Source organism: Cyanistes caeruleus, chromosome 12 (assembly GCF_971803275.1).
Source record: "Cyanistes caeruleus chromosome 12, bCyaCae1.hap1.1, whole genome shotgun sequence".
NCBI classification, from domain to species: Eukaryota; Metazoa; Chordata; class Aves; order Passeriformes; family Paridae; genus Cyanistes; species Cyanistes caeruleus.
The window spans coordinates 11,080,359-11,096,380 of NC_141712.1; the positions used below are offsets into that span (position 1 = coordinate 11,080,359).

A 16,022-nucleotide genomic window follows, 5' to 3' on the forward strand; every position below is an offset into this window, starting at 1 on the left:
ATTAAAAACCCGAAGATAAAAACAAGTTGCGTCTTTTATCCACGGCATGGAGTGTATGTCGATCTAAATAAAAGAAACGCTGCTTTCTGATCCGTTTATGGATATAGAGCTGTGTAATTTTAGTTTTATTTTATCTTTTGTCTGTTTTTTAATCTTCTTGTTGTTCGAGCATCTGTTGTGTTCGTCACCGAGTTAGCCCTGTAGATCATTCGTCTGCTTTAAGGTAACTGTGATCCTGGTATCCTACCAAAGGCAAAACACTGATGCTGTTACCTTCCAAAGCTCCTAGCTTTTCGTATTTTACTGGAGGTGTTGGACGTGTATGTCGAATGTATGGGAATGCTGCAAAGGTTAAGGATTGGTTTCTTTAATTACAGAGGTGGAGAGAAGGCTGACAGAATTTCAGAAGGATATTTTTTACTGACTTTGAGTACTTGGATTGGTTGTTTAAAACCAACAATTGATGTAGTTATTTTGAAACCCACGCCATTCTGTGGTATAAACTCAATTCCTCATTTTCCATAAGTCCCTGGCAGTTAGATTTTTTAAAAAATGCATATTACTATCTAAAACGTTTGCACTTTTTCTTTATATTTTTAAAATAAGAGGATTTAATTTACTTTTTGTTTCCTGTTACAGCCTCCTTCCAAGAAGACTGATGGTTCAGGATCATATACTAAGTTGCAGAATACCCAGGTGAGGGCAATGTCAGAAAAGAAGCAGAAGAAAAAAACGGACTCAGAAAGTAAACAAGAGAAGGCAAATCGCATAATATCTGAAGCAATTGCAAAGGCAAAAGAGAGAGGAGAGAGAAACATTCCACGAGTAATGAGCCCTGAAAACTTCCCCAGTGTTTCAGCTGAAGGAAAAGAGGAAAAGAAGGGTAGAAAAGTTAAATCCAAACCAAAGGATAAGGAGAGCAAAAAGCCGAAAACTGGTTCCTCATCCAAAATTAAAGAGAAGACAAAAATTGGGTAAGTAGATTAAAACATTGTCTTCTCTTCAGACTGGAAATCCTTGATTAAAATGGAAACTGCTTACTGATAATAAAATGTTCTCCTCCACTGCCTACACAAAATTCTTCATGATTAAGTCCATGTGTGGACTCTCTCATTCAGGAACAAGAATGCTCTGTTTTCTCTTTAGATAAAATCACTGTAGGAGTGTCCTTTTGAAAGGAATTATTTTAAATACATATTCTAAAATAATCTGTACTCACTTTGAAGCATAGACCCAAATATCTTTTATCTAGTTTTGTAATCCATTTTGACTCCAAGTGAAGTTTCTCTGGATTATAAATGCTGTCTTTATCAGTTTTGGCATGTAGTGTCAATACTTGCACTTGATAAACTGCACAGGGAGAAATTGGAAGTTTAATGAATTTGTAAGCAAGAGAATATTCTTACACATATTACATGTATCAAAAGCAAAGCACATACTGAAAATATTAAATTCTGAGAGATTTGTAGTCATCATTCATATCAGTTTAATCTGCAGTCTTAAAAAATTTGCAGATTCGGTTGGGTCAAGCTGGGTGGATACCTTGGCGTGAGGAGCTTTTGGAAGGTGTTAGAATGCTCCAGGGATTTCAGGAGCTGGCTCATCTTGGAACTCCAGAGCTAACCTATGCTGCCTGTTTACTTTTAAAGGAGAGTGTGTGATTCCCAATGTTAAGTACGTCAGTAAGAACTAGAAATGGAAATCTTAGCTACAGTCAGATTCTAATTTTTTTTAATCCATGCTCTTTTTGCAGTAGCAGAAATATTAACTGGCATGTCTCTCAAATTTAAATGTCTCATATACATATGTATATTTTAATGTATGGAGCAGAAATGAATGTTCTTTTAATCAGCCTGTATCTCCGTGTTTTCTTTTTTTCTTCTGGAGATCAGTGCTTTTCTTACATGTTTGAAGTAAACAATTTTGATTAGATATCCTGTATGAAGATTACTGCTCTATACCCAGCTTCATTCGTAAAGTGAACTTTCATGGTGTTAATTTCTTTCTGCTCTGTTTATGTGTATGATGCTGCTTGTAAGTGCACTGAGTAGTGCTTCCTTTTTTTCTCCATCTAGTTTAATGTGGGATTTTGGATGTGTACTTCCAAAGTTGATTTCACTTTCATGTTTCTGAATTTACTCATGTTCTATAGCTAATATTGTTTGGGTCTTTCTAATCAGGAAACTTACACTGTTGTTTACGTAGTGTCAGTTTCATGAAACCTTGTGGTTTGTCTTTAGTGTGCTTTTTATTCATCCTTCTGGGTAATTGACAAAACCTGCCAAAATATCATTGTTATGATACACTACAAAGTTGCCATAATATTTTTACTGGTTTTAAATTAACAAAACAAAAACAACAAACAAAGTAAACTGTTACCTACAACTTATGATTCTGCATTCAGTTTTGTCTTGGCCTTGCTGTGCACATCCCTTAGGATCAGTTTTCAGGATTTCATCAGATGGCGTCAGTTGAGAAAGAGACGTTTCTCAAACTGTGTTTTTAACCATGGTGTTTGATGTAAAGTACATGTAAGCTGCTAGAAGAGTTCCCATTTAATTATGGTCAGTGTTTCATCATTTTGCATTGAGCTGTGAAGGTTTGCTTCCTCATTATTTACCAGTTTAATCAACTAATGCCCCAGTAGCACTCTGCTAACTTAATTATGCTGCAAGGTATTACTTTCCTTACGTAGGTTACATACCTAAAGATGTAGCAGTCAGGTCCTGGCAAGGAGCTGTGAAGAGGCTTCTAGAACCACCCAGTACAAATTTTCATTAATATTCACGGAGTTCCATTTTATTTAGATGGACAGCAGGAAATAAAATGCTTTGAGACATCCAGATATTTAATTTTTTTACCCAAACAGATTAATGTGTTAAACAGATTGATGTCTTTTGTTGAATTAGCACTATTGTATATTATTGATACAAATACATATCATAATAACTGTTTAGCAAAGAACACACACCGGGGATTTTGCAGAGTAGCAGTTGCAATAAGGCCTCGATTTTTTAAAGGAGTAGTCTTACCAAACTCTTTTTTTGCTTTCTATGCAAATGTAACTGCTGATATTATAGCAGAATAATTACTACAAAATCACTATACTTGTTGTTTCAACCATGGTTAAAAAAATTTTGTGAATAATAAAATTTGTTTTATTCAGAGAAAATCAAAGTTAATAAGGAATTTAGAGGACTAAACAGCTCTTGTAAAGGTTTTATCCTATCTTCCTTTCTTAAAAACCATTTCTTAATGAACCTAAGCACATTCTTGGGATTATTGTTAAGTCAAAATGGTTTTTAAGTGTGTGGGTTGCTCCATTGATTTTCTTGTTACCTTAAAATTAACTTTGACTGAATCTTGGGAGAAAATTTTACTATGCTAAAATAATACCTGTAAAAGACGAGAACGGAAGGGAAGATCTCAGTTCAATGAAAATGTTCTTTTATTTTGGAAAGAAAGATTTTGGAGATAAGTTTAAAATGGGCTAAAAAAAGAATTGAAATTGTTTTTCAATCAATAATGAGAAAAACTATATTATAAATATATATACATATTTGTATATATGGCATTCCTTGTATTTAATCAGAAGACAAAACCTGAAGTCCCCTCATGTTTTAAAAAGATAAATAAATAATTTCCAACTGTTAGAAGCTATTATGAACTAATTTTTCTGCAAGCTGTATAGTCATGAGTGAAATCTTGAAGCCAGTAAAGGTTTACCATAAAAAAAAAATAAGATCAATATATCTTTTTAACAGTACTGGAGAATTTGTTTGGGTGCATCTGCTGTTCCATTTTAGAAAGAGTTCTACTGCGATATGTCCATCCCAGATGAATACATTTTTTTCAGTCAGGGTTTTCTATAGTAAACTCATTTAATTTACAGAAGCTGTTAAATCTTTTGATTCTGTTTGGATTTGGAGTGCAGAGCAGTGCAGGAGTTGATGCAGAGTTGGGTGTGTTTGAGAACATCCGAAGTCACGTGTATGTTTTGGGTGATTCCTGTTTCATTTTTGCAGGCCAACAAAATCTTGTTATATATTGAGCAGATTGCTGCGGTCTGCTCAATATATAACAATAACAATGTTCCTGTTAACAAACAACAACAAATATGTTGATTTTTTTCTTTTGTTTCCTTTTGAGAAATGTCTGAGGAACAGTTTTGATCTGATCTTTCATTTCTGCTTGCAACAAACACAGTCTGTTTAATACAAGTACAGTTGTACCCTTGTAGCCCAGCACTGAAAAACAGCAAACTCTTATTTAGATTGTGATCATGGACTTTGACCTCTTACAGGGCTTTTGTCTGTGTAGCAGTTTCTGTGTTGCTCTGGAGGCGGATTTTCAGAGTTACAGCTGAATTGTAAATGCTGCTCCTATAGAGCTGGAACACTAATTGCTAGATAGACCTTGATAAAATTTCCTGGTAGCCATCAGTTAAAAAAAAAAAAAAAAAGCTTTAAATAGTAATACAGAACAGCTTTTACTGAAATTGAGTACCACTCATCTGGGGTCAAGATGAGTTTTAACTACTGTGTCTAGATTTAGGGGGCAGGATGATTTTTCAGCAATTCCTGTTTTTTGCTGCTCAATCAGTTTTTGTTTGGTGGCTTCATGTTAACTGTTTATATTTTCCTTAGTGATACTCTGAGATCTACATGTACAGGAAAAATTTATAGCATGATTCATTCCAATTTATCATTGCTAGTTAAAAGTGGCTACCGGTTAGTTTTTAGTCAGGGTATAGTTTCTTTCTAAAGGTGAGGGTTAAGGTTTTATATCTCTTGAGCTGTGAAGACAGAGAAATAATACTTATTAATTTTAGTCAAGTCTATTAGAACTGGATTCTGTGGTTACTAAAGTTTCTGTGCCATAAGTATTGGTGAAGAAAAATGACTAAATTATATTATTACCAGGAACATTGTAAGAGTATGACAGAAATTATTAGAAGAATATATGTATAATATATTTAGCATTACCAAATCAAGCTAGCCAGTTTTCTCTGTGTATTGATTACTGATTAAGTTAATTCTTAAAAATTTGCTTTACAATTTCTCTGCAGACAGCAGAACCACTTTTCATATCCTGGCTATTTACTGAGGTGTGTTGACATTTAGGAATCTATTTTAAACCCTTTCATATTTTTGCATAGAACTTGTTTCCCTTTATAAGCTTTTTCTAATTGATTCTACTTCCATCTAAGGTGATGCATATTTAATCTAAAAAGTCTACTTCTTACCACTTGATGTGAAGAATTATGAATTTGTGAACATTCTCTTGTTCAAAAAAGTAGATTGGCATTTAGGTTTTATAGCTCTCAACGTATTCCCACCTACTCAAACATAAAATTAAATATCACAGCCCTGATGAAAAGCAACAGCTCTGCACTGGTGGTGTAAAGGACAATATCAATTGAATACATTTAGGTAATCTTTTTTTTTCTTAATCACTGCATATTTAAATAAATAAGTCCCCCAAATTCTAAGAACTCAATTTACAAATGTTTGAGTCAGAGTGGTAGTCCTTCAGTTCAAAACTGCTTCCAGAAGTGGCTGTGTTATTTCATGTGCTAAAAGAGCAATGGTGGATTTTATTCATTAATCCTTGAATTATGTAGCAATGAATCCAGCAGGTGGGATGTGATCCTGTGCACTGCTCAAATGAGTAAATGTCCTTGTTGCCTTGAGCCTCGAAGTAAGTCTTACAAATACTGTTTACAAGCAGGTTTAGTACCCAGGACCCTGACAGATAATCTTTGCTTGTTCATCTGATAGTGTTAAGATGGTCTCTGAAACCCTTAGAAAGTCAGGTAGCAACTCAGGAGACTTGTGGAGAGCAGGTGGTTCACCTGTCACACTGATGCTGTATTAAGTGTAAGTACCTACAGCTTGGATCTCCTGGGAGGTGGGTGCTGGCAGTTATCTTCATGTTTCATGCCAGTGAGGCCAAGTGCAGGTGAACAGCTCTGTGGTCAGAAAGAAGGTGGGGCTTGCTGAATCTTTGAGTTATGTTAGCTCTATTAAGGTCATTATCTCATGTCATGATTAAAATGGCAATAAATTCAAGATTTGATCATCCTTCTGGGATGTCATTGCACGTGCTGAGCTGTGACTTGGCAAAGTTTTCTCTGCTCTCAGGTTGTCGTTTTGATGCATAAGTTGGGTCTAAGTGGCATCATCTAATGTTTCTATTGCAAACTGTATGAATACAAAGTGGTGTGGCCTTATCAAATAAATAAGTAAACATTTGTTCATTTTTTGGCAGTACTATTTCAATGTAGAAGAGCTTGAACTGATGGATGGTTCCAAAAAGATTATTAGGAGTGTTTAAAGAGCTGTGCACAATCCAGAAGTTATTAATTTGAAATACAACTGGAGAAAGAGACAGAGGTTAATATTTCTGTGTTAGTATTATTTATTAAACATATGGTAAACGTATAAGAGAAAATGGTTTTATACCAGCAAATTAACACTCATTCAAGAGGATACAGTGTCTTGTCAAGGAAACTTCTATTTTATATTTTTAGCAAAGTTTCTAGTGATAAAGAATTGCTAATACTGTTGATAATGTAGGAGTTTTATTATTAGTAACTTAACAAAGTGCTTTGGCTACAAATGATAATATCTATGAGGTGACTTTGGACACTAATAATTAGTTGCTTGGTGTTTTTTGTTTTGGGAAAATTGAAGTAAAATGATGCATTAAAGGCCAGCTGTACTTCCTATTCCTGACATGCCTAATACATATTTGCTGCCTTTTTCTTTCTGTCCTCATTAATATTTCCTTTTCTGCTCTTTGGAAGGCTTTGAAAAGTGTTTATCACTTTAAAGCTATTCAGAGCAGTGACTGTGTTTCCGTCACATTCTCAGCTACGAAACAGAAGGGGAATGGAACACATTCATACTGGTTTTCATTTATAGGAAAGAAGTTGCAATGCTCTTCAAGCAGCGGCTCTTGGTAGCTCTACACCGTGGTTGCAATCTTATGCTAAGGATCAGAACTAGTATTGGCTCATGAGAAATTTTCTTTTTAAACCTTTTTTGTGGTGTAAATTTCTCAGCATCTTTAGTTTGTAATTATAGAAGAAGAAAATATGTATTGAAGAAATCTACAATGTCTAATTGTTGCAATATTTATAGATGTTATGTAATAGGATAAATATAAAATTTAAAAGGCAAGAGAAAGTGAAATTGGAGTGGAGTCTGGTGATATTATTTATTCCATGTCTACAGTGTGCTGTTAACTTTTCATAGAAACAGAATAGATAGTTTCTGTTCAGAACAGTTTGTTTCAGGGTGGAAAAAGGGATTTTAGCCAAGGATCTTTATGCTTTCATGCAGAAATTTATAAACTGGCAAGAAAACTTGTTCACTCAATGAAAATTTTTCACAGAATTGATCCAGTTTACAAGCTTCTGAAAATCATTGTTTTCACATAGCAGATTTTTTTAGAAGTTTTTGGCCAAAATATGAGCAGATTGCATTTTTACTGATAGAAATGTATGACTTTAGCACCATACTGTTGTTCAGCAACTTTTGATAGCAAGGATTATTGTGATTCTGGGCACGGGATCAGAAGGAAGTGAAACTGCATCTATTCCTCTCATTGGCACCATATCCATATAGAGGAAGAAACATTCTGATCTACAGCATGCAGAGATGTTCAGAAGGTTTCAGGGAGATGGTTGTGAAGTACTGAGGGTAGGGAATGCTCAAAGCAAGACACAAAAGCTGACAAATGGAATATTGTGTGTAAGGCTGCAGAAGCAGAGCAGGAGGTGAACCCAAGGAGGAGCTAAAACTAAGAAAAGAGGAGGAACAAATGTGCAAGGAAAGACATAGCTAGAGCAGTCTAACCACAAAATACCCTGTGTTCTAAAACAGAAGGTCCTTAAAATCCTCAGCTGTTCAGTGGATACCACTGGAAGCCGCAGTAAACCCCATATCCCTTAATATTGTACTACTTGAATATTAAAGGACCCTTGAGCCTAAAATAGTAAACCAGTAGTGCATGAAGTGAGAATGGGCTGTGGTTGCACAGATACAAATACTTAACAGAGCAACGTGCTTTTAGGGATTGTTTTAATCTACCATTTCACAAAAGAGGATCAAAATTTGGAACAGATTGCCCAGGTACCTACCAGCTGTCAGCCTTGGAAATAAGTGGAACTTAACTGGGCTGAGCAACATAAAAGAACTCTGAAGTTGGCTTCAGTAGGGACCACCAGTCTTCCTGAGACCTCTTCCATCTTGACTTAAATCTTAATACTTGCTTGATCAAAGAACATTCCGTTATCCTTTTTCTTCAAAAGAATTTAAGAGCAGGGAAAACATACATTGATACTTCTTACCATTTTTCCAAACCCTAAAGGTGCAAACCAGGAGCTTGGTGGGGTGGATATTGTTTCATGAATGATCTTCCAGGAAGTACTCATAAGTTTACCAGGTTTCCCTTTAAATGCATGTTAAATTTTAGCATCTAGAATTCCATTTAACAGCAATTTCAGAAGATCAGTCACAATGTGCCTTGTCTGCATCATTTTGGAATATATTAGCTGATTTGACATATTTGTGACAAGTGCTAATGTGACCCTTAAATTTTATGAAACAAAGTGAGATAAAAATGGAAAAAAATATTTTTCAAGTCCATCACTACAAAGTGTCATATTGGACAAATACCCGAGAATATAAGTCTTAAAATAGAAACCAAGAAAAAAAAGAAAGATAATTCCTAATCAAAGCTTGAAAAATGAGGGGGAAAAATGTTCAAACTAACCTTGAAGTCGGTAGGAAAACCAGTGTGTTCATTGCTGAAATAATTTCCTGAGATTATGAAACATGTTTTCTAAGTAATAATTAAACTGAGAACGTCTAATGAAAAGCAAAGGACCTGAATTTACTTGCGAACAAACAGCTCTGTGATTATGCTGACTACAGCTTCATTTCAACCTGCATCCATCAGTGCTGTTCACTTTGTGCTAAAAGTGAAAAAAAATATTACAGTGGAAAATCTATTGTGATTTTGGGGTTTTTTAGCCTTTCCACTGGACAAACATAGTGATTAAATATTGAAAAGCAGTGAAAATAGTCATTGCTTTTGAAGATACACCTGCAATCATTGGTAACCCATGTTGCTTACACTTTCCATAATGTTTTAGTAATTTAAGGTGCTTATGTTCCATGTGAACTGTTAGTCTGGACGTAGTAAATACATGTTCTCTTGTTTGAACACTTGCCAAGAGAAGTAAAAGAGTTGTGTTTAAATCATTACATTCTTACCAATAGTATTCTCCTCAGGTGGCTATTATATTAGATGTTACATTGCTGTAAAATAACTTGTGTTGTCTGCATAAAGACTAAAATCTTGGGCTTTGTTTGTAACATGGCAGAAGCATTATTATGCTGGAACACTTAACTCATTTTCTTCTACAGATCTGATCATAAGAGACTATATGGAATATGTATCTTAGGACAGCTCTGTCATTATTCTACAATTATGTCATTGTGAGCACATTTAAATAAGTGTATTTGACACATTTCAAATATGCAAAAATATTTTTGCACCCTTTAGTTAGAAACAAATCTTATGAATTGGTATCATGATTTACAGTGTAATCTTTAAACAAAGAAATAATTGGTTCTTTTTCATTAGAGTTTAAGTAATTTATTCAGTTGTGAATTTATTCAGTGGTGGTTTTTATCAATGGTGGTTCTGATAGGTTCTAAGATTGCTTACAGATGAAACAGACTTTGGATATAGCTTTGCTTTGGTTTTGCTTTTTTTTTTTTTTGCCTTTTTTTTTTTTTTTAAGGGCAAAGAAAGATTTGTTTCCTTCCCTTATTTTTACCATTAAATGACTTACTTAAGCATAAAATTCTGCATGTCAGACGGATTTGAGAGATTTTTAGGTTGTTCTCCACAGTTAATTTTTTTGAGTAAAAAGAAGGGAAGCTGTATTTTGCAATGGTAAAATTTTTATGATAAATCATTTACTGTTGTCATCTGCAGATGGTATCTCTGCTAACTTTGTGTAGTTTATCATTGTCAGTTGATTTAAATGTTGGATTTTGTATTTCTGTCTGTCATGTAAAGATTTGAAATGTGTATGATAATCAGGAATTTATGATAGCATGGTAACTGTAGAGAAGCTCACTAACACTAGTGAACAATACTGTCTGCTGTAAGGTATTTGACACATTACTCATTTTTCAGACAGTGGTGCTATCTGAGTTTTATATTGAGAATATGGGAATTGCTAGTGATTTGATCCTGAAGTTAAACACTCTGGTGTGCAGCAATCACTCAGGGGCTGGGACTTTGTTTCTGACAGAAAGCTGATCATCACCTTGGGCAAAAAGCAGAAAAGGAAAAACGAGTCTTCAGATGAATTGTCTGATGCTAAGCAGACTCCACAGCGGCCACTGAAAGATGAAGACTCACAGGTAAGTTGTTTGTATTCTTCCTGTATAAATTTCTATGTGTTATGTCTACAGGTCTTTTTTTCCCCCTCCAGAAATTTGCACTTCCTTGAATGCAGTGACAGCTACTCTCATACTTCTGTGTATCTCATAGGTAGAATTTTTCATCATCAGCCACTTTTCTCAGTTGAAAATCAGAAAATCCTACAGGGTAGAATCCCTTTTCCATAATGGGACATCAGTGCCCTGCTTGTATTGATTTAATTTCAATACAGAAGCCCATAGATTTGAGACTGTAAGTACTTACACTGAGCTGGCAGTTAGACCTGAGCCTTACTTTGGCTGAGTGTGAGAATGCAGAGATTGCCTAACAGACGGGACATTTATCATTGAAGCTGGCTCTCTGAGAACTTTTAAAGGGGTTGTTTCAAGTTTTAATGTTGTTTTCTTCTGAGCTCTGCTTCTGTAGAAACGGAAAGAACAGATCTCTTGCAGTGCTGGATCTGAAGGCAGCAATGATCACTATGCTGATAGGCTCTAGTTGCTTGTGGAATACTTCTGAAGGAAGTGCCTGATGAAAAATTGAAGCGGTCAAGTCACTCCCTTGAGGAATAGTTCTCTTGTAACTTACTTTCTGCAGTTTTTTCTTAGATTACTCTAGAATAATAGTAGTATAGCTAATTATCTCTAAAACTTGTGCACAAAGAACTGTTGATAAGGGATTATATTCTATTTATCTGTGTATTAGTAACAATTATAATTTCTTGCTTAGGGCAATCTCCAGTAAAGTAAGTTTATGTGCTGAAAATGCACAGGTTTTTATCCTGTGGCAATTTCATTTACAGAGGCAAAATCAGTATTCAAAATAAGGTGCTGTTGAGTAAAAATTAATTGCATTGGTTGATGATAGTTGTCAAAAAACAATTATGAGATACTGAATTGCCCTCTGGTGTTTCACAGATAATAATGCTGGAGGGGAAAAGGGATCAGAAGCCATTTCCCAGAATGACTTCTCATTAACTGAAGTGATAGCTGGTCTTGGGTAAAGGTTACCTGAAAGGATCTGTAACTTTTCGATCATGTTCTGTTATCAGATAGACATAAATTTATAAGCCAACAAATGTAATATAAAAAACTGAGGATCCATTCTTTCCTGGGCATATCATGAAATCACCTGCTCGTGGTGTGAAGGGAAAAGAAGGTAGAGATAATCAGGGATGGTGTGAGAGAGAAATAACTTACTGCAGAATGTCACAGCATTTCCCTGCTCTCTTTGAAGGAACTGGAGAGAAGCAGGAAAGACATAAATTGCTTTACTTCATTTAATTCATCTTCTCTTTAGTTTTCAGACATGTTCATTATTTTATTTTCAAAAGGCTGTTTCTAATTTCTGTTGCAAATAGCTGTTTCGAAGCTCTGGGGGGCAGTTTTAGGCCTTTTTTCCCCCTAATTCATTTTGCATGCTTAGTTTCACATGAAATGTCTTCTTTCAATAGATGGATTTTTAATTTTATTTTTTAATTTAATTTTTTTTTTTAATGTGTGGTGCTACTTCATTTTATGTCTTAGAGCCATTTATTTATGGCCATAGTTCTCAGCTTGGGGAAATACAAAAGTTTTTTTCCAAACAGCTCAGATTATGTATTAATGTGTTGGAGAACATATGTTGATGTTTTGCTAATCACTTCATACTTTAAGAAAAGACATAGTGAGAAGAATTGAAAATGCCAGTTATATAATCATGCATTGCTCATGTTACCTGGTTGTTTTTTTTTTAAACCTACTTCTGTCAGCAAACTATTATTGATTTAAGTATGTGACATTAATGTGTCTTTGCATTAGAAATTCCTTCTGGCAATAACAGCCAATGCCAAAGACACTTTATGGAAGACCAGCTAATCTGTGTAACTCTGGAAAGCTCATGAAGAAGTTTCATTTTTGCAGCTTCTCTGGAGGCATGGTTATACCCATTTTTTGACTTGTACTATACCTGTAGGTTACTGTTCTGTACTTGTAATGGAGTTGTTAAAGTACAGCTACGCCTTGTACCAGATACCAGCCAGACCATGGGCTAAATTAACAGTCAGGGAGAAAAGTTCCTGTGCTGCAACCTACTGTTACTTAATACTTGCTCTGCAGGAGCCAGTGTGACCACAGATTTTGGGTTTTGTTGTATTCATAACTTGTTCTCCCACCTGAGTACTTCACTGTAATACAACATTGCAACCTGCAATGGATTTTCCTGCACAAAAATACCCTTTTCTGTGTAGCTCAATATAATAAATTTATGTCATACAGACTGTTTTGTTTTGCTTTTTTTATTTTTGTGATGATCAGTTCTCTAAAGCAGATTATAGTGTTTTCAAATGTTAGCTGACTAGTTTGATACTGTTTTTATCCAGTGAATCCAATTTGCAAATTAATCTTGTGTTTAAATAGGCAGTGTCTCATATATTGGTAACGAGGGGACGGAAGTGTTATGCAATATCCTAATAATCTTAAGTATTTGAAACTGTGAGTGAGAAGGAATTATTTTCTTTGACTGAACATTATTTCTTCAGCTGCAATTTGTTGTCCTCACATTCTTGCAGAAGCCAGGGTGAAAAGTTAGAGAGAGAAGCTGCAAAGCAAGTCAAATAATACTGTTAAACAAGCCTTGATTAAGGTGGAAGAGAAAATACAGACATTAACAAAGCAACAGACTTTATCAGCTATCACATCAGACTTAATCATCAATCTAACCAATATGATGTAGTGAAAATCTTCATAATTTTTTGTATAGTGCCATTTAGTAGAGACACATCAGTGTATTTTATATCTTTCCCTCTGATTCTGGAGTTGGACAGTAACACTGCTGTTACACTGCATTAGGAAATTGCAATTAAAATACTGATGCTCATAGGAGATCTGTTACGCATCTTTGCTTTGCTTGCTCCCATACCCTGGAAAGAGTGTTTCATGTTTGCTTTTGAACTCTAAAAATAAAAGTATCATGTGCTTACATGAAAGAGAAAATAACAATTTAATTAATTAAACATAAGTGGGTAAGAGAGGTACATTATTTCATGTTCATTTGTTATCAGATGTTGTCCTTTGGTTTTCGGTACAGCCAAAGTATTGATTAGAGTGTCCCAGAACATGCAGCTCATGTTAGGGGAAATTTTGGGTAAAACCTCTATCTTTTCTTTCTCCTGCATGGCAGAAGAGAAGATCAAATCGGCAAGTTAAAAGGAAAAAATACGCTGAAGAAGGGGAAGGGAAACAATCAGAAGAGGAAGCAGCTAAAGTTTCTGTTAAAATCAAAAAGAATTCTGCTCCTTTACCTGCTGAACAGCCTTTACAATTATTTGTGGTACGTAAAAATTGGCTTGGTCTGTAGGAACTTTCTATTTGTCTGAAGCAGTTCAGTGAATAAAGCTCCTAACTTGGAATACATTATTATTTCTAAGCCACAGTTTAGTGTGATATTTTGCTGAGGTCTTAAAAACTGGAAGAAATTACTTGTTACTGTTTTTTTTGTGTTACAAACATCTGCTGACTTAATTGAAGTAAAGAATAAGACTAAGGATGGGTATATCTCAAGTAATTTTTTATGTGTCATAGGCATATGAAAAAGCTCTATTCTAATGTTACTATGACTTACAAAAGCCTCAAATTATTTGGGGGATCTCTGCTTACTGAGGTATTGAAAAAGGACACTCCTCTCCCCACAAACCTTTTAGTCTTGACTGTTCAAACTTACTGTTGAGCCACTCAAGGTAAACAGAGTGGCAGGGAAGAAATAGAAAAGAGTGTTTATGAGATGCTTGAAAGAATGCCAGCTGTTGGAAGGAAAGAAAGGAGAATGATGGTATAATTGGGAACAAATCAGACAAGAGGGAAAGTGACTGACTGTTTCAAGCAACTTGTACAGATCATCTCTGTCTCTGGAACCGCAGCCCCAGTTGTGGCAGAGCCATGAAATCCCATCTGTGCCTCATCTAAGCCCTGCTGGAATTCTCAGCCACGACCTCCCCTCTGATTCCACAGCATGTTTGTTACCTGTGTGCGGGGTAGATAGATCAGACTGAATTTGTCACATGCTGGGTTTCTTTCCTCTTTTTCCACCTGTCTGTCAGAGCTCTTCTTCAGTTATGTATAACTAAATTCTGTGTATGTCCAGTGTATCAGTTGAACTCAGCAGGGGATTCAGAGTGTCTGGCAAGCATCAGAATCCCCAGTGCTTGCACTAAGTGTGTTTGGCAGGTGAGCACTGCAGCTGATGCTGCTTGGAAGTGCCAGACTTGCTGTACTTTTGCACATAAACCTTTCTGGTACAGACAAGGATTTTAAATTTTACTCCCAGCCTGTTAGGGAATGCTGCTGGTGGAGGTTTACCTTTATTGCGTATCTTCTGACAAGCCACATGTGGTTGAATATTTTAAGCCTGAGAGAGAGGGCAGTTTTATAATATCATTGTTTTCCTGTGTTTATAGGAAAATCCAAGTGAAGAAGATGCAGCAATTGTAGATAAAATCTTATCCTCCAGGGTAATAAAGAAAGAAGTAAGTGTTTGTCACGGGATAAAATTGTTTATTTGAAAAAGGGGGTTGAATCTATCATTTTACATTTCCCTTGAACTTCATTTTCCAGGTATCTGCTGGGATGACAGTAGACACAGAAGAGTTTTTTGTAAAATACAAGAACTAGTAAGTATTAAGAAGTTGTTTCATTGGATGTTTTGACTGAACTGTTTAGTATCGTATTTATATACTCGAGTTTTATATTGTTTGAAGGTTATTTTTGTCATCTGTTGACATTTTTCTTTACCAGTTTAATCTTTAAATTTCTAAGAATCTGTAATACGGTACTAATAATTTTAAAACTATGAGTATTGTGAAACTAGCGCTGTCCAATAAGCTGGCATCCTTTATTTGCCAAAGAACAGAATTTTTTGGAGAAGGTATTTATTAAATTAGAAGATATATTTATTAAATTCAGTAGGGACTACATGCCTGAGGTAGATTTTAATTTCATGAATTTAAATCATAAGTGTTTTGTGAACCTAGATTAGATTTACAGTGTCATGAGTTTAGGAGATGCTGATGTAGTAGCTGGATTTATTGTTTCAAAAAGAAAGAAAAAAACTTGTGGTAGAAATGATTTTACATCAAGAGCATGAAATTAAAAAAAATTGAAGAAAAAGAACTTTTCCCATATTTTATTTTAAATTTCATAACTATTTCCCTTTCACTAATCAATTCTTGATGCTGAAAATCCAAGCTTATTTTAAATTTCACATATGTGAATAATTTAATCAGATTTTTGCAAAAATAAATGTTGGGGGTTTTTTGAGACTCTGATTCCACATGTTATTTGAGACCATTTACCTTGTGTTTTTCTGAAAGGGTAAAATCTGTCTTTTCATCTCAGAATGAGTAATCCCCAGCTGTACTTTCTTTCTAGCATATCTTTCGAAAGCTTAAAAAATGATGAAAATATACTGGAAAGGGGTGTGAGGAAGAAGAAATATGTGTACTTCTGTAATGTGCTTTCAGAAAGGCTCTCCCGGGGGGCAGGTACTGGTGTTGCTGGTTCCTCCTCTGACTCAGAGCTTCT

The 16,022-nt window shown here is 35.1% G+C and overlaps 1 protein-coding gene across 9 annotated transcripts in view; it reads left to right on the forward strand.

Moving 5' to 3' along the window:
- CHD9 (chromodomain helicase DNA binding protein 9) overlaps positions 1–16,022 on the forward strand; it is an 87,617-nt gene that overhangs the window by 34,550 nt on the left and 37,045 nt on the right. For all 9 annotated transcript variants that reach the window (XM_086847603.1, XM_086847604.1, XM_086847599.1 and 6 more), the window contains 5 exons: positions 640–974; positions 10,337–10,448; positions 13,627–13,776; positions 14,900–14,968; positions 15,057–15,112. In XM_086847603.1, the coding sequence (XP_086703729.1) occupies positions 640–974; positions 10,337–10,448; positions 13,627–13,776; positions 14,900–14,968; positions 15,057–15,112 (722 nt within the window). The remainder of the gene's footprint in view (positions 1–639; positions 975–10,336; positions 10,449–13,626; positions 13,777–14,899; positions 14,969–15,056; positions 15,113–16,022) is intronic.